Source organism: Plecotus auritus (assembly GCF_963455305.1).
Source record: "Plecotus auritus genome assembly, chromosome: 1".
Taxonomy (NCBI): Eukaryota; Metazoa; Chordata; class Mammalia; order Chiroptera; family Vespertilionidae; genus Plecotus; species Plecotus auritus.
The window spans coordinates 198252423-198278727 of record NC_137770.1 but is presented as its reverse complement, the minus strand read 5'-3'; the positions used below and the strand labels follow the sequence as shown (position 1 = coordinate 198278727).

Here is a 26305-nt window from a genome sequence, read left to right as displayed (position 1 = left end):
TAGAGAAAATGACCGCTGGTGAGGTGAAATGTTGGCGAAGTCTCCTGAAATGACTCTCTGTCCAAACCACTCATCTAGGTGAAGAGACAGATTCAGGTTCTTTGAAGAATCAACAAATGCATCTTTGCCTGAAGATTCCGTAGCTGTTTGAGAAGAGCGCGAATCAATGATGAGACAAAGCAACACAGACTGTTGGTGTAAGACACCATGCTAAGCAGGTGGTGGGCAGGCAGACTTGCATGGACTGAGATGTCACCCAGCCCAGAGGCCTGGCCTGGCTACTAGCTGCCCTGCTCAGCCCAAGGAGGCAAGAACACAGTAGGTTACACACCCCTTGTCATCCCCAGCCCCACACCACTTCAAAGGCCACAGCAGGCAGCCAACAAACTTGCCTCTTTTGTGGTACCTTTCATTTAGTTTTGTTTGTGTTGTTTTTTTTCATTAAGTGGGAGGGAAATGAGTTTGGGCTCAACAGAGATCAGGGTGAAGGGAGGGCAGGGGTGGGGGATGCAAATGATAGAATATAAGTGAAAGCTTTTTAAAAAGTCTTGATCCACAGTCTTATTTATTCTTATAAAGGGAACACAGTCATTTTCATTCCTCTCCATCCTTCTTTAACCCTTACCTACCAACCCGGAGAAGACAAGGAAGAAAGGAGGGCTGTAACCGGAGGGTTTGCAGAGGTGCAGCTCTTGCGTGCACAAGGCTCGGCAGTGGGAGGGTCGGCTGGAAGGGCCCCCTCCGCCCCCCACCCGCGCGCGGACACACGCAGCCCCGCCTCACCTTCTCGATCGTCTGGTCCACGGCCTTCTGGAAGACCCGGGCCACTAGCAGCGTGACGCTGGTCACCAGCAGGAGGAGGGACAGCGTCCCCACCGCGTAGAAGCAGCACCTGCCCATTCTGCGCGCGGCTCACGGGCCGGGCGGCGAACGCCCGCGACCCCACGGAAGGAGGGGAGACCGGGCACCCTCGGATGCCCGCGGGCCGGGCGGTGCGCGCGACTCCGTGATCCGCGGAGGGGCGAGAGGGCCCGCGGGGCACCTAGCCGGCGGGCCCGGGAGGGAAGGAGCCGCTTCGGTTTCGATTTCCCTCGCTGGGGCAGCCTCGGCGCCGCCGGGCGCTGCTCCGGAGCCGGAGAGGGAGCGCGCAGGCCGTGACGCTCGCCAGCCGGCTCGCCGCACACTCGGGAGAACACTGCCAGCAGCTGCGCGGGAGGCGGGCGGGGCGGAGGCTGAGCCCACAGTCATGTGCCCCGCCGCGGAGGCCGCGATTCGGCCCGCGCTTGCCCCGGGCGGCCCCCCAGCGCCTGCGGCTCCCTGACCCCTCCAGGCCCCGCCGCGCCTCCTCCTCTCGCTGCAGGCCTCCCAGGTCTCCTCCAAAAGTCGCCTGCCCTTCCCTGGTTGGTTTGGCTCAATGGATAGAGCGTGGGCCTGCGGACTGAAGGGTCCCAGGTTTGATTCCGGCCAAGGCCACATGCCTGGGTTGCGGGCTCCGTCCCAGTAGGGGGCGTGCAGGAGGCAGTCGATTCTCTCTCATCCTTGATGTTTCTATCTCTCCCTTCCTCTCTAAAATCAATAAGATATATATATATATTTTAAAAGTCGCCTGTCCTCCTGGGCTCATTCACACACCCACTCTGCGGATACGCACTGCAGGCCTACCAGGCGCCAAGCACTGGGCATTCAGGATGGCTACAACCTTGCCCCTGCTCTAGACAACTCACAGGTTAGCTGGGACACTGTTACAGCAACTGTGGCGCAGTGTCACCGTGCTTTTACAGGTGCGTGCTGAGATCTGTGCAACAAGCACGTTCTGTTCTGTGACCTGGGACCCCACAGTTGAACTCGGTTTTGGGGGATGTGTAAGGGTTTGTCACCTGAGGGGTGTGTACAAGGGAAGGAAGAGGCATTCCCATGTGAAGAAAAGGTGTGCTAAGAAAAAGGTGGGGGTGAAAGAGCAAGATTGTAGGAGGAAAGAGGAAGGTCCTTTTGATGGGGAGCAGCACGTGGAGTGGGAGGCGTTGAGAGGCCTCAGGGTCAGGCTTTGAAGGGCTCTTTGTGTCCCATAGAAGAGTCCAGACTTTATCTGACTTTATCTCTCAGCCGTGGGAGTCAGCAAGCAGCTTCAAGCAGGTGGCCCTGACGTTGTCATCAGCTCTGCTCACCATGATCTCCCAGGCACCCAGGCTAAAGCCTACACACAGCAGGGACTCAGTAAGTATTAGTGGAATGAATGTCAACTATAAGCCAGGCCTTGGCTAGGTGCTTAATACACCCACTTGTCTAATATCCACAGCAGCCCTGTGAACTTGTGGCTCTTTGTCCCAGTCCCTCAGAAGCAGTGCCAGCCAGGAGCACTGTGCAAGGGATTTAGGAGGGAAATGGACAGAGAGCCGGACCTGGGCTGCAGGTGTGATCCTTGTGAAGGAGAGAGGCAAGGAGGGAAGGCTGGGTGGAAGGAAGCATCTTATAGGACAGTGCAACTCTAAGGAAGTTCAGCAAGGCCCTGGAGGGTCCAGGAGCCAAACTGGCCTCTCTCAGGAGCCCAGCACTTTCCAGGCATCGGCTCTAGAACTTAGTCGTGGGCGAGGAGCAGTCCTAGGAAACTGTCCTTGGCACCAACCGATGAATATCAGAGGACGGATTTCAGAGCTCAGCACCTGGGCAGCTATGCTCTGCACTGGAAAATCGGAGCAGGGCATGTCCTTGGCCATGTAGTAGTAGCATTCCCATGTTACACACAAGGAAACCACGGCACCACCAGAGGAGTAGTATCCTAACAAGCCCAACCAGTTGCTGAGTGGTGGATCCTGCCTGGACCAGAATGTAATAGGTCTCGTGGCCTCTGAAACCCTCACGTCATCTTCCCTGTGCATTGCTGCCTCCCAGCTGCCGTCAAGGAGAGTCTGGGGACAGGGAATTCAGCTGGGGAACTTTGCTAAGGACTCAGTGAGATGCTGTGATGCATTAGAAAGGGTGGCAAGTCCTCTGACATTCCTGTGGAGAGGTGAGATCTACTGCTTCTTCCTTTGAATTTGTGCTGGATTTAGTGATTTGTTAAATCAATAGAATATGGTTGAAATCACCATATCCTGGCACTTCTGAAGCTGCATGACAAAGGTCTTGCAACTTTTTGCCTGGGCCTCTGGAAATCGTTGCTCTTGGAGCTCTGAGCCACGACGAAGCCAGGTACCCTGGGACTTCCGAGCTGGAGAGAATCCGAGAGAGACCGCAGAGAGATGCCTCGAGCCTGCAGGAGGAGAGATGCCTGGGTGGCCCTCCAGGGACCCAGCCATTTGAGTCATGGGCTGTAGACACATGGAGCAGAGTGATCCCTCCTTGCCCTGCCCGAAATGCAAAGTAAAGGATTGTTGTTTTAAGCCACTAAATGTTGGCGTAGTGTGTTACTCAGTTTTAGGTAATTGGAACAGATTGTGAGGGGAGGGCTGAGCCTGGGTGGTTGGCCATGACAGTGGCTGCCCACTCCCAGCTCTACCCAACTAAGCAGCAGCCCCAGAGAACCAGACCTCGGTGGGGTCTGGAATGATTCAAGTCTTCCAAGTGTCGTGGCCACAGTGTCTGGGTGGTTTCCCAACTCACATATTCACAATCGGCAGCCCTTCCTGCCCCTGCCCCTGCCCCTGCCCCATCTCTGCTGTAGGTCCCAGCTATCTAGTTAAGCTCTGCCCTGTGCCCCAATGTGCTTAAGCGGCCATGCTCGCCCACTCTTCCTCACTCGTCCCCTTCCTAGGTGTCTTCTGCAGTCTCTGTGTGTCCTCTCTCCTTCATTAACTAGAAAAAAGATGATTCGGTAACCTGTCTGCCTGAGTAATCGGCACCTAGCAGTTCAGGCTCCAATTGAACCCCCTCTCCCAACTAAGACCCGGTTTTCCGTTTGCTGGCTCCGCTCTTGGGAACAAACTCCATCGTTACCCACCTGCACTAGCCCTGGGCCACCAATCCTCGGTCAGTCTTCCTTCTCATTGTTCATCGAGGTCCCTTCTGGCCTCTTGTCTGGTCCATGAGGGAGTAACAGACCTTGGGATGGAGGGAGAGACCCAGATTTGCTTAACTCATCTCTGCGTGGGGAGAGCTTCTGAATGAGAGTTTCCAACCCAGTTGCCCCCTGTTTACCTGCCCCCTGAGGTGCCCTCACTTGGGCAACACCACTCTGTTGTCCCCACTGTCAGGCAGCTGGTAAGCTGCTTCCCCTTTAAAACTCTGGTTCAAACTGGACAAAAACCTCTTTCTTGGTTCCTCTTAGCACAGCTGACCAGACTAGCATTTTAAAAACGTATTAAACAATAAGAGAGAACAGAAAGGACCTAATTACAGAAAATCCAAACAACTTAATAAACAACAACCTTATGTCCCCAAAATAGCCGTCTGTGTGATCCCACAGTAACTTCTGTCTCATTGTGAGGAGCTGACACGACTTTTTAACACCTGGCCTGGCTGTCTTCCTGTTCAGGTCCATCTTCTCCCCCACCCCAGGGCAGCTACTGACAGGGACTTTACCCCGAGCCCCCCAATTCTCAGACAAGCTTCCCAAGGCCCCTCCTCATTTCCGATCCACAGGACGCGTCACAGGATCAGCTCAACCTGCAGGTGACACTCCACCTCTCCATACAGGGAGTGGCTGCTGCATGACAGGTACAGACTAATGACTCTGCAGGACAGGCTGTGTGGGAGGATATTAGTGCTTCTACTAGGTAGATGGGGCGGCTAATGCCCTGGCAGGGAGACAATCAGGAGACAATCTGGCAAGCATGTCAGACTCAAAGGCTAACACGGGCCTAATAAATAAGGTTTAAGTTTATGTGGGCTGCAAAAAACCAAAAGCTTCAATTTTCTTTTTTAAAAAAATAAATCTTTATTGTTCAGATTATTACAGGTGTTCCTCTCCCCCCCCCATAGCTCCCCTCCACCTGATTCCCCACCCCACCCCATGCCCTTACCCCCTGCCACTGTCTTCATCCATAGGTGTAAGCTTTTTGTCCAGTCTCTTCCCGCACCCCTCACATCCCCCCCCTGAGAATTGTCAGTCTACTCCCTTTCTATGTCTCTGATTCTATTATATTCACCAGTCCATTCTGTTCTTCAGATTTTTTATTCACTTGATTTTTAGATTCACTTGTTGGTAGGTATGTATTTGATGTCATTTTGTTGTTCATAATTTTTATCTTTACCTTTTTCTTCTTCTTCCCCTTCTTAAAGAACACCCTTCAGCATTTCATGTAATCCTGGTTTGGTGGTGATGAACTCCTTTAGCTTTTTCTTGTCTGTGAAGCTCTTTATCTGACCTTCAACTCTGAATGATAGCTTTGCTGGGTAGAGTAATCTTGGTTGTAGGTTCTTGCTGTTCATCAAAAGCTTCAATTTTCATAGAAACGTAGGTTTATTTAGAAAAGTATAGTATATACAAAAAAAAAAAAAAAAGAAGAACAAGAGCCATGATAAAATTAATGTTTTCTTCCTGACACTTGGCATCTCTTCTCTGCTATATCTTTCCTACTTCAGGGGAAATCTGGTTCGCAGTGATTACTTTCAAAACTGACCCAAGGTGAGTGTCAGTAATTCTGGATCTGACAGGAGACTTACTTCCTTTCATAATTGTAAATAACTGCTCACACCGATAAGTACTTCCAAACATGGAAATAATTTCACATGTGAATTTTCGAGTATTTTCAAACCTGGCAGGTAAATATTTGTAAAATTCAGGCACACCAACTGCACTGAATTTTGCCTTCAAGTCTGAATCACACTGGATCTCAATTACCCCCATTTGCATTTGATTAGGTACTGATTCTATGTTTATTGAAAAAGTCGAAGAAAACTTGCCTTCCAAAAATTTAAAATCTGCAAACCTTTGTTTAAATTCAGTTCTAAGGCTTAAGATTTTTTCTGCATATTTTTATACAATGCATTTTCACCTATACTTGATTTGTTCATGTTGTATGTCAGAAAGTACATTAAATCTTCATTTTTCAACTGCTTTTACCAAAGAACTAGCTTACATTTGAATGCGTTGACTTGGTCACACATGTTTGTAATAATCTGATCTTTTTTTTGCAGTTTTAAGTTTAAATCATAGAAGTGTTTTGTTATATCAACCATGAAAGATAAATCTTGCAACCATATTGTGTCAAAAAACAGGCTTGTGTCTTGATTTTTAATTATTAAGAACTGACATATTTCTTCTTTCAAGTCCCAGAATTGTTTAAGAATCTTGGAGCAGGATAGCCAGCATACCTCAGTATAGTAGGATAAGCCAGAATATTCACTAATTCACTTAAGAAAGCAGAGAACTGTCGCCGATTCCGTACACCAAACAAGTCAGTCCAAGACTAATGACGTGGCAATCGGCTGCTAAAATATTTGCTGCTAGTATTAGTGGAGAGAAATGGTGCACCTGCGCATAATGGAAATGAATGCAACATGATTATAGTAATCAGTCATTAGCGAACGTTGTAGTTCGTTATTAATAATTATGTATAACAGGATATTGTAAAAATTAAGTTACAAAATTTTTATTGAAACGTTTCTTACATATCGTTATATTGGCTGGGCTGCAAAAATATTCGTTGTGAGATGCATGCGGCCTGCGGGCCACGAGTTTGACATGCTTGGCCTATGGCTTCGCTATATGTACTATCAGAAGGACAAGACTCTGAGGGGGACAAGTGCCCTTAGGAATGAATGCCTGTTGGTGCCTGTTACCAATTACACAATCATTCAGGACTCAGAACGAGAGAGAGAGAGAGAGAGAGAGAGAGAGAGAGAGAGAGAGAGAGAGAGAGACCTTCCTTCACAGACTCTAAGACAGGGGGGAGCAAGAGGGCTCTTTGGGCCCCACCTGACATTTAGAATATTGATATTAAACTTAAAGGAGGTTCATCATATAGTCATCGTGCACTTTTACGTTAAAAGTGTTCATGTGTTCAACGTAAACACCACAATTTTTACAACCCTGTGTGGGAGGCAGTCTCCAGATATGACCGCCAGCAGCCCCTCGGTTCTCTGCAGGCTCCTGCTGCACCTCCAGTCACAGGTGTTTATCCTCCTCCCCTCAGGTCTGGGCTGGCCCTGTGCCCTGGTCCAACCAAGGGAGTGTGATGGCTGATGGAGCGGCCAGTTCCAGGGCGAGGCCTTAAGGGGCCTGGCAGCTTTTCCCTTTACCTTCTTGGGCTCCAACCACCATGTAGAAGCTCAGATTGCACCACGCAGGGGTCCTCAAACTACGGCCCGCGGACCACATGCGGCCCTCCGAGGACATTTATCTGGCCCGCCGGGTGCCGCTGCCTGTCCTGCTTAGCAGCCAACTCGTCCAAGGCCCGCAGTGCGCATAGGAATTTGTTCATAGTTTTTTTTTTTCAACTATAGTTATATTCATCTAACTCCCAGATGAATATGCTCATATGCTACATGGAACAGAGATGAGAAGCCCTCCTGACTGAGCCCCGCCCAACTGAAGAACTGGGAGCAAATGTATGAATGTGTATTAATGACTAAGTTTTGGGGTGGTTTGTTGCACCAGGATAGAGAACCGAAACACCGTGTTTTGTTATTTATTAATTATTTTAATATTCCAGGGGCCTAGAAATGAATGGAAGTGGCCTGGGCCTTGCTTACTTTGTGATCGGCCAGACTCTAAGAGGTTTCTAAATGTCCTGGCTTCTGTACTGTTGTTTGTAGGTGATCTATAAAATGTACCATCACACCCAAGTGATTTGATATTTGTTATTTCTAAATGTTTGTGGAGCATTCTTAACCCTGAGCAATGCAGGATCCATAGAAAAACTTTCTGTTTTCTCCCTTCTGACCTTCCCAGTCACCCCAAATTTCTTGTGTTTACAGAACTTCTTGAGGACACAAGTTACAGCTCTCTGGACTAGAGCTTCTTTACATGATATCACACTTACGCGTGCCAGGACAGAGGGAGGCTGTGACGTGGTCCGTGACCCTGTCTGCTGCCCCCTCCAACCAGGAAACCCTATGGCTTCCCCATTATTATCTTTGTACCCCGAGCTAGGGGAATATATTTCTAGTGTGTTTGGTTTGGGTTTTATTTTGTTGGGGTTGTAGGAAAATGAGAATCCTCTCTTCAAATCCTTCTCTCTTTTTGTTCCTCTGAGGATGCAGAACTTTTGAAACACAAGTAGGAAGAAATAACCTATTTTTCTTCTTCCTCTCCCTTCCCTGAAGCCATGAGCATAGTCTCTTCTAATTGACAGAATAGGGGGAGGGGGAGGGGCGACAGAGGAGCAAGGAGGAGAGAAGAAATAGTGGGCACTGTGGTTAATGTGTCAGCAATATCACCTGCTGCCTGTACATGTGCCAAACACTGTGCTGGAGGCTGGGCTCACATTTCTTCATTTAACCTTTGCAGTGCCCTAAGGAGTGGAAGCTCAACCTCTATTTTAAGGATGAGGAAACTGAGGCACAGAGGTGACAAAGTAATCCAAAGTCGCATGGCCAGTAAGAAGCAAAGCTAGCCCTGGTCTGTTTGGCTCAGTGGATAGAGCATCGGCCTGTGGACTGAAAGGACCCAGATTCGATTCAGGTCAAGGGCATATGCCCAGGCTCAGTCCCGGGCGTGCAGGAGCCAGCCAATCAATGATTCTCTCTCATCATTGATGTTTCTCTCTCCCTCCCCCTTCCTCTCTAAAATCAATACAAATATTAAAATAAAAAAGAAGAAGAAGAAGCAGCAAAGCTAGGACTGAAACCCAAGCCCATCAGACACTTAGCCGGGTTCAGCCTCTTAACCACCTCTTGGAGCAGGGGTCCTCAAACGTTTTAAACAGGGGGCCAGTTCACTGTCCCTCAGACGATTGGAGGGCCGGACTATAGTTTTAAAAAAAACAACTATGAACAAATTCCTATGCGCACTGCGGGCCCGGGACAAGTTGGCTGCTAAGCAGGACAGGCAGCGGCACCCGGTGGGCTGGATAAATGTCCTCGGGGGGCCACATGTGGCCCGCGGGGCCGTAGTTTGAGGACCCCTGTTTGGGGCTTCTGGCCTCGTGCTTTCTGAGAGCAAAAGGAAAAAGGAGTGCACATTGATGGAAAACGCTGTGCAGTACCAACGTTCTTGGTGACATGGGCGATCAAGAAGGGCAGTGGGACTGGCATTAGTCATTTGAGAGAAGGAATACTTCTGGTCTTGATGTTGGACTAGAATGGTGAGCCAGGGATAAGATAAGCTGCAGGTTCCCCTCCCCCTCAAGGTGCTAAAAGTGTAATTCCCAATGCTTGCTCTGATGTGAACAGTATTCTCATCTGTTCTCACTTGAGGTAGTTTTTGGTATTTTCTAGAAGCAAATGAAGCTTGAGTAGTGTGTTTATTATTATTTTTTAAAGAATGGTTTATTGCTATTTTTAGGGAGAGAGAGAGCACAACATCGATTGACTGCCTCCTGCATGCTCCTACCAGGGACTGAGCCTGCAACCCAGGCATGTGCCCTTGACCTGGAATCAAACTGGCAACCTCCTGATGCACAGGATGGTATCCAACCAACGGAACCACACAGCCCAGGGCTTGAGTAGAGTGTTTAGATAGCCATTTAACTCAGTGTGGCAACGACAATATATTATGAAATACCAGGGCAGTCTTATTCCTGCAGATCATGATTCCTGCACATTATGAAATCAGGGCTAAATAAACAACATAAGAGTTTACAGTTATTCTTTAATGATTTTGCCTGGGTAGCAGTGGCTTTAAATGAGAAAGCCATGTTTACTCAGTATCTGTCTCTGGTGGGGAGAAAAGGGCAATGAATGATGAAGAGCGGCCTGAGGGTCAGGGATCCTTGTCAGCCCTGATGGTGGAGCAGAGCAGATGGCTGGGAATGAGGCAAGGGTTAGGGCTGATGATTAAGGCGTAGACTATGGGAAGGGTAAAGATCAGACCTGCACCTCACCTCTCACTTAGTGCCCACAGGAAGGACTCTTGGCCACGAATCACCCTGACCTCCTGCCCTGAACCTCTTTGAAAGGATTATCCCGAAGTGGACCCAACTTCAAAGAAGACTGTTATTCAGTTAATCTTACAACTGTTGGTTAGCAACATTTCCAGTTCTCTGATAAACAACAAACACTGTCTCTTTTCAGCCTTAATGAAGAATGCTTCAGAATATTCATGACAAGTGATTGCTTCAATTGCAATGCAAACTAGCTTGAGCAGCATTTGTAATTAAACCAGAAGAGACAAAGATAGCAATCATGGTCTTCAAAAAGTTACACATAGACTTACCCTATCTTCCAGAAATCCCACTCCCAGGTATAGACCCAAAATGGCTGAAAACAGATATTTAAACAAATATTTGTATTCAAACGTTCACAGCAATGTTATTCACAATAGCCAGAGATGGAAACAACCCAAATGTCTATCAGCCCATGAATGAATAAACAAAATATGGTGTATACATCCAAGAAAACAGTATTCAGCCATAGGAAGGAGTGAAGTACTGATACGTGCTACAACTTGGATGGAACTTGTAAATAGTATGCTAAATGAAAGAAGACAGACACAAAAGGTCACGTATTGTAAGATATCCAGAATAAGCAAATCCTTGGAGACATAAAACTGATTGGTGGTTGTCAAGGACAGACAGCCCTAGCTGGTATGGCTCAGTGGATAGAGCATCGGCCTGCAGACCAAAGGGTCCTGGGTTTGATTCTGGTCAAGGGCACAACCAATCGATGTCTTTCTCTTTGTCTTCCCTCTCTCTTCCACTCTCCCTAAAAATCAATGGAAAAACATTCTCGGGTGAGGATTAACAACAAAAAAATGACACAATCTTTTGAAAATTTCAGTAATAGAGAATTCTAGAAAGTTCTAACACATTTTTCCCCAGAGAGAAAATGGAATGAATAACCAGCCATAGGTACATTCTCTGTTGTCCAAGAACCACTCTGGGTGTTCACCTGGCATCACCTGGGACCCCAAGGCTCTGTCATTCTCTCAGCAGAGGCAGCACCCACACTCAGCTTCCCAAGGGACTGGTGACTTCCTCTCAGCCTTCCTTACCTCCCCAAGGCCCCCAGGTATAGGGCAGCTGGCATTCCTGATCAACTTCTATAAAGGATCAATACCCTAGGCCTGGCCGGTGTTGCTCAGTGGTTACAGTGTCAGCCTGTGCATCGAAGGGTCACAGGTCTGATTCTTGATCAAGGGCATGTACCTGGGTTGCAGTTTTGATCCCTGTCCCTGGTTGGGGCGTGTGTGGGAGGCAACTAATTGATGTGTCTCTCTCACATCAATGTTTCTCTCTCTCTCTCTCTCTCTCTCTCTCTCTCTCTCTCTCTCTCTTTCTCTCTCTCGATCCTCCCTCCCTTCCCAAACTACCTGGCATTAAGAAATATGTTTATTTCCCTACAAACAGGGCCAAGGCCACTTTCTCACACTTGCCCTACAAGAAAGGAGATCCATTGTGGGGAGGGGGCCTAGGGGAGGAAACAGAAAGCTTTCTCCTCTAGAAACAGAAAACATACACTGTCCAGCAGCTTGACCCTGGTTTTGTGAGTTTTCCTTACACCTAACGCCTATTCCTTAAGACATGGGTGATACTGTAGAATTAGTGCTCAACTCTTTAACAATAAATGACAAGCCCCAAGGGATCTACCCAGCATACTAATTGCTATGTGTGAAACCTAAAAAATAAACTGCACATTTAAAACATTCAGAATAGTCTTTGGCTATTATAAAAAAAAAAAATAACACATATTGGCAAGAATATGGAGAAAAGGGAACCCTTGTGCATTGCTGCAGCCACTAGGGAAAACAGTATGGAGGTTCCTCCAAAAATTAAAACTAGAAGTACCACGGGACCCGGCAATCCCCCTTCTGGGTATATATCTAAAAGAATTAAAATAGGATCTTGAAGAGCTATCTGCCTTCCCATGTTCATTGCAGCATTATTCACTATAGTCACTATAGCCAACACATGGAGGAAACTTAAATATCCATTGATGGCTGAATGGATAAAGAAAATGTGAGATACACACACACACACACACACACACACACACACACACAATATAATATTATTTAGCTTTAAAAATGAAGGAAATTTTGACATTTGGGACAACCTGGATGGGCCTGGAGAGCATTATGCTAACTAAAATATGCCAGTCACAGAAAGAGAAGTATTAATGATACCACTTACACAGGAATCTAAAATTGTCAAACCCAGAGAAGCAGCCCATGGAATGGTGGTTGCTAGGAGCTATGGAGAGGGGAAACAGGGAGATATTAGTCAAAGGCTACAAAGTTTCAGTTATACAAGGTGGGTAAGTCCTAGAGATCTACTGCACAGCCTGGAGCCTATAGTTAACCAGACTATACAGTATCCTTATAATTTTTAAAGAGGGCAGATTTTAAATATCAGACACAGCAAATCATGTTAAAGAGGGTGGGCGGAAACTCTTAAAGAAGAAGGATATGTTTATGGCACGATTGTGGTGATCATGGGTGTATGCTTATCTACAGGCTCATCAGGGTGTATACAATAAATATGTACAGCTTTTTGTATGTCTATCATACATCAACACAGTGTTTAAAAAAAAGAAGGAGGAGGAGGATGCTAGTCAAATGTTCTGTCAGAGTTCTGTGTGGAAGTTTGAAAGGCTGAGCAGGTCCAATCCTTTACTTGAAATAAAATATTAATATTACCAGTAGAAGTGTTACAGAAGACCAGAGAAAAACCAAGCAACACCCAGAGAAATGGATTTACACTGTTTATTGCACTGGCGGATGCAGAGAAAGCTTTCTAATTCTGAGCAAAAACGTGGAGGAAGCCCTCCCCTTTTATATCTTTCCAGCCCTTTGTCTCCCAAATAAGGGTTTTCCGGTCCCCTTTGCAAGTTCTTAAAGAGCCCCATGTGCTGGGGCCTTGAGACCACAACTAAAGGCATGGCCTTTTGCCAGCACTGATAACACCGCCTAGGGATGGTTTATGGCCTCTCTAAAATGGGAGTAAACAGGTCTTGCAGGACCAGACAATTAAAGGGGCAGTGGCTAGACTATAGGCTAATAAGAATGTGCATTAGGTTAATGGCACAGATTCAGATTGCTAGCCCCCCAAAAATGTCTCATTTTCCCCATCAGAAGGTGTAAAATAATACTTTTCAAATTGAGTCTCCAGCCCTTCCAGACATCACCCACCTTGTGGACCTCCAGGGATGTCTCTCTGATTCCCTGCATAGTTTTTTCCTCTCCCCCACCCCCTACCCTAAAGGGGTCTCTCAACTCCTGTGGAATCACCAGATTCTCCAGAGGATTCTATAGCATAAACCCAGCCTGTTCTTGCTAATGTTGAAAGCCTTTCAAATTCTCTATGTACTGTCTGATCAAAAGTTAAATATTATCTGCTATATACCAGGCTCTGTTCTAAGGACTTCACAGATATAAAGACTGTTTCGAAGGGCTGGGCAGGGGAAGAATCCATGTGGCTGTGGATATTCCCACCATGGAGGACCTTGGCTGAGCTGCTGGTTGAGGTCTTGGTCAGGGTTTCCAATTGGAAGCTCAGAAAAAAGGCAGGTGGGGAGGGTCCAGAATGATGCAAGGCAATGGATCATTGGGGCACAAGAGCTTTCTGGCAAGTTCAGACTTAGACAGGTGGGTGCCTCAGGCTAACTATCATTTGTCACCCCTTCAGACCATATTATTACAGATTTGTTCACCATCAAAGGGAAGGCTTTGTGGAGCCTGGGGGAAAAGGTCAGCCTCTTTTCAACTTCAGCTCTGGGACCACATCTGCACACCTCGTCCGTTAAAGAAAGCCCATCCGCACTGGAAGCACTTTATTTTAACCCCAGACTGGTCTTTAGGGGGTCTCATCTCCAATCTACAAGTGGCTCGTCCAAGGGTTCCCTTAAACACGGACAGTTTTCCTGATAAAGGGCTCAGTAAAGAAAGCTGTTTTCTTCTTGGTACATGTATAGTGAGTTTTAAGTCATACCTGGAGGTGTCTTGGTAACATAACACCCCCTGTTTATACTTTGCCGAACATCTAATTTTGAGTAGAATTAATCAGAAGCAGGCTGAGTCCTGTTAGAAGACAGCAGAATCCTGTGTAATCCAGAATTAGTATCATCGGTCCAGGCTCAGAGCAGAAAGTGTCCTGGGAGTTCCAGTGCTCCAGTCCTCCGTGGAGGCCTCGTCATAACTTGTGATTGCCCTTCGGGCCTTCAGTGTTCTCCCCTGGCCTTTCAGCTGGCTTCCCCACTCCCAGTGTGGACCTGTTTGCTGCTTCATTTTCCTCCCTGCCTTGACCTCCCTACACACACTCTTCCTCTACTCCAGCGATTTTCAACTGGTGTGCCACAGTAATTTTTTTTAATATATTTTTATTGATTTCAGAGAGGAAGAGAGAAAGAGAAAGAGAGAGAGAGAGAGAGAGAGAGAGAGAGAGAGAGAGAGAGAGAGAGAGACATCAATGATGAGAGAGAATCATTGATGGGCTGCCTCCTGCACAACCCACACCTGGGATCAAGCCTGCAATCTGGGCACGTGCCCTGACTGGGAATTGAACCATTACCTTCTGGTTCATAGATCAATGCTCAATCACTGAGCCACAACTGGCCGGGCCGCAAGAATTTTTAAAACATGCGCTACCTGACTATTTAGTCAGAGGCACTGACGTCTATTCCCTTAGATTGTAAAAACAAACAAACAAAAAACAAGAGCCAACACAACAATAGCCATCTGGTGAGAATGAATCAAAATTATACCTATTGGCAAAAAACATAACTTGTTTGGTGTACCACAGAATTTTAGTAATTGGTGTACGTGTGCCGTGAGATGCACAGGTTGAAAATCACTGCTCTAGTCTCTTGCCACCAAAGTGTGATGCCAGGACAGGAAGCATCAGAACCACCTGGAAGCGCTTGTTAGAAACAGAAGCTCAGGCCCACCCTGGACCAGAGGAGCCAACATTTGCAGAACTTCCCATGATCCATGTGCATCCTAACATGTGGGAAACACAGCAAGTTAGATCATAACCCTTCAAGGCTGGGTCATGACCTTGGTTCCTAATCCTCCTCCAATGGACCTCAGAACTGGTATTTGGCCTTTCCACTCCCACTCTCAGCCCACATGCACCTGCACTTAACAGTGTCCCTGGCCTACCCCCCACTCCCAGCGTCTCTCTGGACCACTGGTGAGCAGTGTGTCCTGGAACATTCAGGCTTGACCTTGGGATAACTGGCATTAACTCAGTCATGTTCTGTCTTCCCAGATTCTGATGGTGTTGAGGAAATGCAATTAAAAATAAAATCTCCTGCCAACCTGGAAACCTCTCCGCAAAAGAGAAAGGAAACAGTTTTATTATTGAATATGCATTAAACCAGCATCACAGGCAATCTGCTAAAGAGATGGCAAAGACAGAAAAAAGTCTCACCCTTTTATGTATCCAGGCAGATACAGCCTATTCCATACATGCTCTCAAAATGAATAATAACGGGTTCTCAAGTGAGAGGGCTTGACAGCATCATTTGTCACACATAGTTCACCCTATATTTGCTTGGTAATTGGGTGGCCATCTGTGTCAGCAATTATCCACTGGAAAAAGAAAACTTTCTGTATCTTTAGGACAAGAGAGATATTTTTACAACTTGGAGCCAGACGCCTGCTCCCACCCTCCCACAGAAAGCGAGGTATAGGCATGTTATCTTTCTGGATGATTACATATCAAGAGCTGGCTCCAAGTCCTTGAGAAAGACATTCCGGGATTGTCAAGATGGCAAGGGGCTTACTTAGCTTTGAAAGAGATTTACATACATTTCAAAGGGAGAGAGAATTTACAAGTTTTCTAAAGAAAAGCAGAGGAGGGGGAGTCTCTTCCTGTTACTAAACCAGGGAAAATTCTTTTTTTTTTTTCTCCATTTGCATTTACCCTTATGATGAACACTCACCTGCCCCCAGTATCCAGTGAAGCTGTACCCACCCTTCCAAGAGGGTAATGTGACTAAATAATTTTAGAGGTAGGAGTGGAGTTCAAGGGAAGGAATGGCAAGTGGGTTTGGAAGAATCAGACGGGTCAGTCTGGGCAGGGCGGAGAGGAGAGAACCAGCCAGGCCCCAGGATACCTGAGATGTGCCTGCCCGATGTCTGCCTTCTGTCTGTCTCAACTGTTTCTGATCAGTAATTGCCTCTTAAGTAGGCAGAGCTTCTGATAGAAATAACTCATTGCTAATGTAAATAAGACTTCAAAGCATGACAACAATGATCAGGACTGTATAAACGCTAAGTGAAGGAAGCTAAAGGCCTTGCTAAGAAATGACATGTGTCTACAAATGGGCCAGGTTTTTGTAACACAGGAGAAACCGCATCAGAAACCTAGATAATTACTGTTGATGTAAGTACTCCAATGAGTGACCTTACCAATATTTGTTCCCCTCTTCTAGAGATTTCTCGAATTCATTTTCATTAAGATGGTGTTTTTTTAATTGCCCCAAGGGACACTGTAAAAATAATTTGCTTTGTTTACCATCTAGTGTAATATGACAAGAAAAAGAAAGTTTTTCTCTGGATCCTAAGAAATGAATGAATGAATGTAAACTCTTGGATGCTAAGGGTACCAGATATGGTGGTACTATTACTTGTACAAATGAGAGGAAGATGTGCTTTGTGGAAATTGAAAGTGAGTGTCCTGCAGAAGAGAATATAGAGCCTTTATTGTGCACCTTGCTCTTGACACTGGATACAAAAGGAGAAACCAAGTCACAGAAAGATTCAACCATGAAATTATTTCTGCAGTGTCTGGAGGAGTTCCTGGAACATAGTAGGTTCTTAATATTTGTTGAAAATTGAATATCAAACCATTGGCTGAGGTGGGAGGAATTTAGGGATTCTAGTTCAGGAGGGATGAGACTTTTTGGTCATCTCTGTACTAGGTATTGCTGTTCTAGAGTGCTCCATATGTAGCTGTCCTCATGCAGTGTGCTTTCAAGAGCGCTTTGGGGTGGAATACACCTAGAAGTAAGCTCTACTTCTTTGTGAACTCTACAAGAGCAAGACATAGGTTTTGCTTATTTCTGTACCCTAGGAAGCAGTACAGTGGGACGCAGAAGATACAAATGCTGGTTGAATTTGGCTAAAGCTGTCTATTGAGAACCTTTGTATTTGCTGAAGTTTTAACAGAGAGAGGGAGGGAGGGAGAGAAAGATTGATTGATTGATAGATTTGGGGAAAGGAGTTGTGTTTTCAAAACCTCAAATCTGTTTTGGCTCCCTCCTTTAGCAACAGCCATCGGCTTTAACTGTCTTATTTTCCTCTGAACTGACCTAACCTCACATCTGCTCAGGGACCTGCCTTCTCTCCCTGTTGGTAAACATGTCTGAAATTGTGGGGAAACACAGGACTTGGTTGGAATGTCTGTAAGGAGGATTCTCTGAAAGGTCAGGGGCCTCTGGGGGGACCTTGCCCAAGGTGGCAGCCCCCACCTAACTTTTCCAAACAAGCCCGATCCTCTGGGTGTTTTGCTAGAATCTCTAGGTTTAGTCTTTAAGACCCGACCTTATAGAAGCATGTGCTTTCTCAAGGATACTTACCCTGCTGGTTGTATCTAGAGGTTAATTTTAGTTCAAGCTGTTGTTACAATAAAAAGCTAAGGAGGCAGGCAGTGGGGGCTATTTGCTCCTAAAGAAAACTAGCCCCTTAGCTTCTCTTTCACAGAAACGTGTGTCAGATTAATCCATTCATCTGTCACTCAGGGTCTGCTGGTCAGCCTGGGGAATGAAATGATTATGAGAGACTGGATGAAATGCATGTGGACCATTCTACCAAAATAGGCATTACCTGACAACCGATAGCCAATAAAATCCAAATTGGATTTCATTTTCTAAATGATGTGACTTTGTCCTTAGTAAGTTTATAGTCTGAAGACAAAACACACCAGACCATTAAGTGGATGATTTTATTCAGGGTATTGCATCGGGGAAAATGCTCATTAGGAAGGAATGAACATCTCAAAACAAAAATGAGGATCTAGGGTTTCGTAGAGGCAGGTATGCAAGAGTCATGAGGAAGGGCAAAAACAGGCCTTATCTCTGATAGGCAGATGATCCTTTGTGGCTTAGCTGGAACACAAAAAGGTGGGAAGATTTCTCAACTGCTGTCTGGGAGCACAGGGCTCATGTAAAAAGTTCAACACTGTCAGTGGACTCAAGTCTCTTTGTGTTTGAATCCTGCTTCCATCACTTAGTAACTGTGTGACCTTAAGCAAATTACTTAACCTCTCTGTATCTTCATTTCTTCAACTATCAAGTGAGAATAATAATAGTACTTACCTCATGGAGATGTTGTAAGGATTAAATGAGAAGAAGCATATAAAGTGCCTGGCATTATATATGTGTTCACTGAATGTTACTTCCATTTGTAAGTATTCTGAATAGAAATTGGGTTTAGAGGAGAAACCAAGATGGCGGCATAGGTAAGCACCTAAAATGCTGCCACGCACAACAATTTCAAAACTACAACTAAAAGACAGAATGGACAACATCCAGAACCACAGGAAAGCTGGCTGAGTGAAAATTCTACAACTAGAAGGAAAGAGAAAAGCTCACAGAGAATTGGAGGTACGGCAAAGGGTCTTTGTGTGCGCAGAGAGGAAGAGCGGCTGAGAGCCTGGCTGACTTTCTCTGGCGGAAGGGGGAAGGAAGCCCCCGACCGCACTGAACCCCAGTCCTGACTGCACTGAACCCCAGTTCCGGGAGAGCCCCTGGGGACCCACACTCTTGTGGGGGGAGTCTGGACTCTCAGGCAGAGACTCGAGAGCTGGGGAAGGCAGAAGTCTGAAGGCGCACGCGTGCCAGTGCGCACAAAGGCTGCGGAGGTTGCCACAGGCTTTCCCTAGTGGAAGGGAGTCAGAGGCTCCTGACTGCACTGAGCCCCAGTTCTGACTGCAGTGAACCCCAGTTCCAGGTGAGCCCCTGGGAACCCACGCTCTTGTGGGGGAAGTCTGGACTCTCGGGCGGAGACTCAGGAGCCGGGGAAGGCAGAGGTCTGAAGGCACGCACGTGCGCGCAAGGGCAAGGCTGACGGGAAGCCAAGACTGAGACTTCACCCCATCCAATCTGAGCACAGAGGCTATTGCAATTTGGCAAGTCTAATCCTATAAGGCTGTCTCCAGCACCGAACTTCTCCCAGCGTAGACACAGCTGTTCCTTACAGCCAACTGGCCTGGAGGTCAATTCTTCCCAGTGATACCAACAACAATCAAGACTTAATTACAACAAGGCTGTACACACAGTCCACAAAGGGGTGCACCAAGAGTGTCCACCTCAGGTTAACTGGGGAGGCAGACCCACTGGGCCATATTGGAAACCTAGCACACAAATCTACCTTACCAACTTAGAGAAGCAGTGAAAATGTGGTGTCAAAGAATCAGATCACAAACAAAAGAAATGGAGGAAAACAAACGACTGGATATAGAATTCAAAACCACGGTTATAAGGCTTTTCAAGAATATCCTAGAAAAGGCCGATAAATATAATGAGACCCTCGAAGATATGAAAAAGGACCAACTAGAAATTAAACATACACAGACTGAAATAAAAAATATTATACAGAGACCCAAAAACAGACTAGAGGAACACAAGAATCAAGTCAAAGAATTGAAATACAAAGAAGCAAAAATCACTCAACCGAAAAAGCAAAAAGCAAAAAAAAAAATCCAAAAAGTTGAAGATAGTGTAAGAAGACTCTGGGACAACTTCAAGCGTACCAACATCAGAATTATGGGGGTGCCAGAAGAAGAGAGAGAGCAAGATACTGAAAACCTATTTGAAGAAATAATGACCGAAAACTTCCCCCACCTGGTGAAAGAAATAGACTTACAAGTCCAGGAAGCGCACAGAACCCCAAACAAAAGGAATCCAAAGAGGACCACACCAAGACACATCATAATTAAAATGCCAAGAGCAAAAGACAAAGAGAGAATATTAAAAGCAGCAAGAGAAAAACAGTTAGTTACCTACAAGGGAGCACCCATACGACTGTCAGCTGATTTCTCAACAGAAACTATGCAGGCCAGACGGGAGTGGCAAGAAATTTTCAATGTGATGAATAGCAAGAACCTACAACCAAGATTACTCTACCCAGCAAAGCTATCATTCAGAATTGAAGGTCAGATAAAGAGCTTCACAGATAAGAAAAAGCTGAAGGAGTTTATCACCACCAAACCAGTATTATATGAAATGCTGAAAGGTATTCTTAAAGAAGAGGAAGAAGAAAAAAGTAAAGATAAAAATTATGAACAACAAATACATATCTATCAACAAGTGAACCTAAAAATCAAGTGAATTAAAAACCTGAGGAACAGAATAATCTGGCGAATATAATAGAATCAGGGGCATAGAAAGGGAGTGGACTGATAATTCTCAGGGGGAAAGGGGTATGGGGGGTTCGTGAAGAGACTGGACAAAAATCATACACCTATGGATGAGGACGGTTGGGGGGGAGGTAAGGGCAGAAGGTGAGGTGGGAACTGGGTGGAGGGGAGCTATGGGGGGGAAAAGGAGAAACAATTGTAATAATCTGAATAAAGATTTATTAAAATTTAAAAAAATTAAAAAAAATAAAGATTTATAGTACACTGATTGTAAAAAAAAAAAAAGAAATTGGGTTTACAAGGAGGGACAAAACTTGCTGGGGCTCTCACATCAAACTTTACAAAAGGAGCCTCATTCAGATAAGAAATCTTGTTTTTATGCCTCCCTAAAATGTTGACGCAAAGAAATGCTGAATACATACAAATGGAATAACTTAGAAACTTTCTTTTAAAATGCTAAATAATAAAGTCACTTAAACAATAGTTGAATCCTTTTCTTGTGTATATGTGTAAATAGTTTTCATTTGTATACAATGGTCCAATGGAATTTAAATAAATAGTTTAAGATGATGACCCTTTATTATTTCATTTTGGGGAATGTTAGTCTTTAAAATTATCTTGTGGCTGATTTAAATAGTAACATTAAATTAGATACATTTTATTTTAGGGAAATAGTTGTTAAAATATGTTTTCAAGCCATCTATCCTTGATAAAATAAAGGGGAGCACTGGGGGGAGACCTCTATTGTATGCCAGGGACAGTGGTAGGCACTCCCAATGTTTTCCTTTCTTTATAGTAATCCTGTGACAGAAGTATTATTATCTCAATTTTACATTTGAAAAAACCTGGGTGAGTCTCAGATTAAATAATTTGCCCGAGATCATGAAGCTAGTTACCAGCACAGACATGGATTCCCACTAAAGGGCTCAGCTGTTGAGGGGGAAAAAAAGTGGTTTTTCATGTTCATCATACCACCCGATACCATGTCCTGCTGTTTCACCAAGCTGGTTTGAGAATCACAGATGCACAGATCACTGAAATTCATTAAATGATTCGATTTAGAATCTCCATTTCAGATATCTTCTAAATTATAGTCCTAATATTTCCTGGGGGCTTAACTACATGCTAGGCACTGTTGTAAGCACTTTACATGTGATAACTCACTTAATCCTCCCAAAATCCAATGAGGTAAGTGCTATTATCCTTCTTGTATTTACAGATGAGGACACGGAGACACAGATAGGTTGGGTGATTCCCTGAGGTGGTACAGCTCGTAAATTTTAGAGCCAGATGCAAATCCGGGCCCCCGGTGCCCATGCTCTTAGCACTCTTATACTAGCTCTGACACTGACACAGAGTGGAATAATCAGCTTGAAATTTGCACATATATGAAGTGGTTTAGAGAGATTAAAGAACATTTGAATTAATTGTCCCAAACCAGTGGTCGGCAAACTCATTAGTCAACAGAACGGCAAACTGCGACTTGCGAGCCGCAGTTTGCTGACCACTGTCCCAAACCAACAGAAACCTGTCAGGTTGGCTATTCAGGTTCAAGTCACCCTATAGTTATCACATGAATTTTATTTTTTTTAAATATATTTTTATTGATTTCAGAGAGTAAGGGAGAGGGAGAGATAGAAACATCAATGATGAAAGAGAATCATTGATCAGCTGCCTCCTGCATGCCCCCCACTGGAGATTAAGCCTCTGACCAGGAATCAAACTGTGACCTCCTAGTTCATAGATCAATGCTCAGCTACTGAGCCATACCCGACCAGGCATCCCATGAATTTTAAAATAAAATAATGAAAACAGCCAGACATTAAATGATTCACCCCAGTATATGCGCAATTATCCAGGTTTCTTTGTTTCGGTAGTAATTGGGATGTCTTATTTCAGTTTAATTACACTGGTGAGAATTCAAGTCCTTTCTCAGACACTCCAAATGCTCCTTGTTTCTAATTTCTTAGTGCATATATTGACCATAATCTGAACTCCACTTGAGAAAGCAGCTTAGCCTTTGAGGCCATAGTTGACCTTTGAAATCATGAAACAGTTATAAGACTATAAATCATAATCTTAGCTCATGTCTGAGTGCAACTGACAAGAAAATCAGAGGACCCAGAATCCTCTTCAACTAGGATCATGTAAAATTGCCACAGAACTTCGAAACACCTCTGCTTTATCCACTACCTGTCACTAGCTCTGGCTCCTTGCTTCACCATCTGTCCCGTGCTTTTGTTATTACTGCAAACTAATTTGGTTGGCTATGGAGCAGGTATCTATACTAACAAAAGGGTAATATGCTAATTAGGCCGGATGTCTTCTGGACATCCTTCTGTACAAAGCCACAGTGGTGGGGGCCGAGGCAGAGGCGGTTAGGGGTGATCAGGCCAGCAGGGGAGAGCGGTTAGGGGTGATCAGGCAGGCAGGCAGGTAAGCAGTTAGGAGCCAGTGGTCCTAAATTGTGAGAGGGATGTCCCAGCAGGCCAGGCTGAGGCCCCCCTCCCCCCACCCCTTCACCCCCCCCATGCACGAATTTTGTGCACCAGGCCTCTAGTTTCATAATCTACAGTGTGTCTCAGTGTCACGTCGTAACTCTTTCTTTGGCAACTTTTATTTTTTTTCAACTTCAAATACAGCATATAGGTTAACCTTATTTTTTAATTCATGGCACTCCATTATCAATTGGGTATGCAAGGCCCTTGCTTATTCATTTACGCAAAAATCTCATTCTGTTTCTTTCTTCACTCAGCACCTCACCTTAAAAAGTCTAACCATGTTTTTGAGTATATATCTAGACCAGTGGTCGGCAAACTGCGGCTCTGTTGACTAATGAGTTTGCCGACCACTGATCTAGACTGTTGCTTCTAACTGATGCCCAGTTTTCCATCCATTTTTACCTATGTTCACCATAGAAATGGACGTGCACATTGCCTTCAACTCACCAATTCTACTAATAATGCTGCCACAAATATCTAAATACATATTTTCTTATGGGTGAGAATTCCTCTGGATTCCTGTACCAGGCAGTGGAAATGCTGGGTCATAACTAACATATGAATCAGTCAGGGTCCTACTTGGAAAACAAAAGCCACTCTGTGTAAAACCAAGGGACTTTAATGCAGGGAGTAGGTTACAGAGCTGATGGAAAGAAGAGCTGAAATCAAACAGGATCTGAGGTAACAGAGATTAGCAATAGCAGGAAAGCTCTACCACATTGAAACTGCAGGAATTACTTGTAACAGGAGCCTGAGTCTCCTGTTGCACTCAGCCCCTTGAATTATAGCCTCTCCACATAATAAGGCTGGGAAGTCACTTCCAGTCTCTACAGCTCAGCAGTTTCAATAAAACAGACCTGGAAACAGTCTATGGTATAAGGTTGTTATGGGGATGCAGTAAGGAGATCATCTAAAAGCTAGGCTCTCCAATCGAAATATAACGCTAGTCGCAAATGTGAGCCATATGTGCAATTTGAAATTTTCTAGTAGTTATATTTTAAAAAGGAAAAAGACGTAAAAAGAAACAGATAAAATTAAACTTAATACTATATATGATTTAATCCAACATATCAAAATATTATGATTTTTAACATGTAATTGGCATAAAATATTAATGAGAAATTTTACATTTTTAAATACTAAGTCTGAAATTTAAGCACATCTCAATGATGGAAGCTGGAACCTCTGGGGGCTGCCTGGTGGGAACTGAAAGAGAAGAAAGAAAGACAGACATCTCCTTGGAGAGAGAGGGAGAGAGAAATACCCTCCTTTTCCCTTTCCTCACCCCCAGTTTCCAGTCAGTGCTTTCTGCTGGCAGAAGCCATCCTCAAACGCAGCCCACAGGTGCCAGGGCTTTCCTTTGGGTTATCTGGCAATTTTCCCAATTTGTTAAGTTGGGTTGTTGCTCACTGATTTTCAAAACTTTTATTTTTATGACTTTAAAAAAGTGTGGCAAATACACACAACATAAACTTGCCATGTTAAGCATTTTAAGTATATAATTCAGTGGCTTTAATACATTTATAAAGTTGTGCGATCATTACCACTGTTTCCAAAAATTTTCATCATCCCTAAGGTAAACTCTGTATCCATTATGCAATAGTTCCCTATTCCCTCCCCCCGCTCAGTCCCTAGTCACTTCTAACTTACTTTCTGTCTCAATCAATTTGTCTAATCTAGATATTTCATATAAGTGGAGTCATATTTGTTCTTTTGCATTTGGCTTACGTCACTTAATGTAATGCTTTCAAAGTCATTCATGTTGTAGCATGTATCAGAATTTCATTCCTTTTATAGCTGCGCAATATTCCCTTACATACATATATATTTTTTCCTTATCCATCTGTCGATGGACGCTTGGGTTGTTACCACTTTTGGTTATTATAAATAATGCTGATATTGATGAACAAATATCTGAGTCTCTGTTTTTAAATATTTTGGTATATACCTAGGAGTGGAGTTGCTCGGTCATATGTTAAGCCTATGTTTAGCTTTTTGAGGGCTGACAAACTGTTTTTCACAGCAGCTCTACCATTTTACATTTCCACCAGCAATGCACAAGGGTTCCAGTTTCTCCAAATCACCACTAATCCTTGTTGTTTTGTTTATTTATTATAGACATCCTAGTGTGAAATAGTATCTCACTGTGATTTTGATTTGCATGTCCCTAATGACTAATGATGTTGAGCATCTTTTAATGTGCTCACCAGCCATTTCAATATCTCCTTTGGAGAAATGTTTATTCAAGTCTTTCGCCTATTTTCTAACGGGGCTGTTTCCGTATATCTGGTGTGCTGACTGGTTGAGTTAGTATATCATTTTGGGTAGTATTGTCATCTTAATATTAAGTCTTCTAATCCATGAACATGGGATGTCATTCCATTTATTTAGGTCTTAACCTTTACTCTTTTTTAGTTTAATAAGTTAATGTCATTTCACTCTAAGTATCATTTTAGCTGCATCCTACAATTTTTGATATATTTACATTTATTTTTAAATTTCCATTTTGATATCTTCCTCACCTATAAATTATTTGTGTTTTGTTTTATTTTCAAGTAAATGCTTTTACGTATACTATTGATATTTTACTTAATTACATTGTTATCAGTGTGTGTGAGTTAAATGATACCAGTTGAGATACGTTGCAACTTGCTTTATGAACTTGCAAATATAATTTTCTTTTTTCTTTCTTTAAATATATTTTATTGATTTTTTACAGAGAGGAATAGAGAGGGGTAGAGAGTTAGAAACATCGATGAGAGAGAAACATCAATCAGCTGCCTCCTGCACACCTTCTATGGGGATGTGCCCGCAACCAAGGTACATGCCCTTGACTGGAATTGAACCTGGGACCTTTCAATGCGCAGGCCGACGCTCTTTCCACTGAGCCAAACCAGTTAGGGCGCAAATATAATTTTCTACATGTTCTTGAAAAGAATGTGTTTTCTGTAATTGTTGGATGCAAAGTTCTACATATATCCATTATATCAAGCTTTGAATCCTTGGTCCTCACTAATTTTTTTGGTCCTTTTGATATATTACTGAGAGTTGTATTAAAATCTTACTATTAGATTGTATTAATCACTTTTTCTATATAGGTCTATCAATTTTTCTTTTTATATTTTAACCCATGTTATTAGATACATATAAGTTTACAATTGCATATCTCTATCTAGTGTGTATACATGTGTGTGTGAATTGAACTTCTTACCATTATGCATAATAATCTTTAGTAATCTTTATATATCTCTAATGATCTTTTTTCCCTTCAATTCTAGTGTGTCTGATATTAATATAACTATATCAGGTTTCTTTTGGTTAATATCTGCCTGATACATCTTCCTTTATATCAATATATTTATCATCCTCTCGGTTAAATAAAAAAATCCAGTATCTCAGAAAAATATTTTTTGTTAATCTCCACTAAGTAGACATTATTATTAATTTATACAATCCTCTTTTTAA

The 26305-nt window shown here is 44.1% G+C and overlaps 1 protein-coding gene across 1 annotated transcript in view; it reads right to left on the bottom strand.

Annotated features, from left to right (window-relative positions):
* SCARB2 (scavenger receptor class B member 2) overlaps positions 1-1378 on the bottom strand; it is a 60362-nt gene extending 58984 nt beyond the window's left edge. Inside the window, exon 1 of the mRNA XM_080687071.1 lies at positions 784-1378. Coding sequence (XP_080543197.1) covers positions 784-900 — 117 coding nt within the window. The 5' untranslated portion in view covers positions 901-1378. The remainder of the gene's footprint in view (positions 1-783) is intronic.
* Between the last annotated feature and the right edge of the window lie 24927 nt (positions 1379-26305).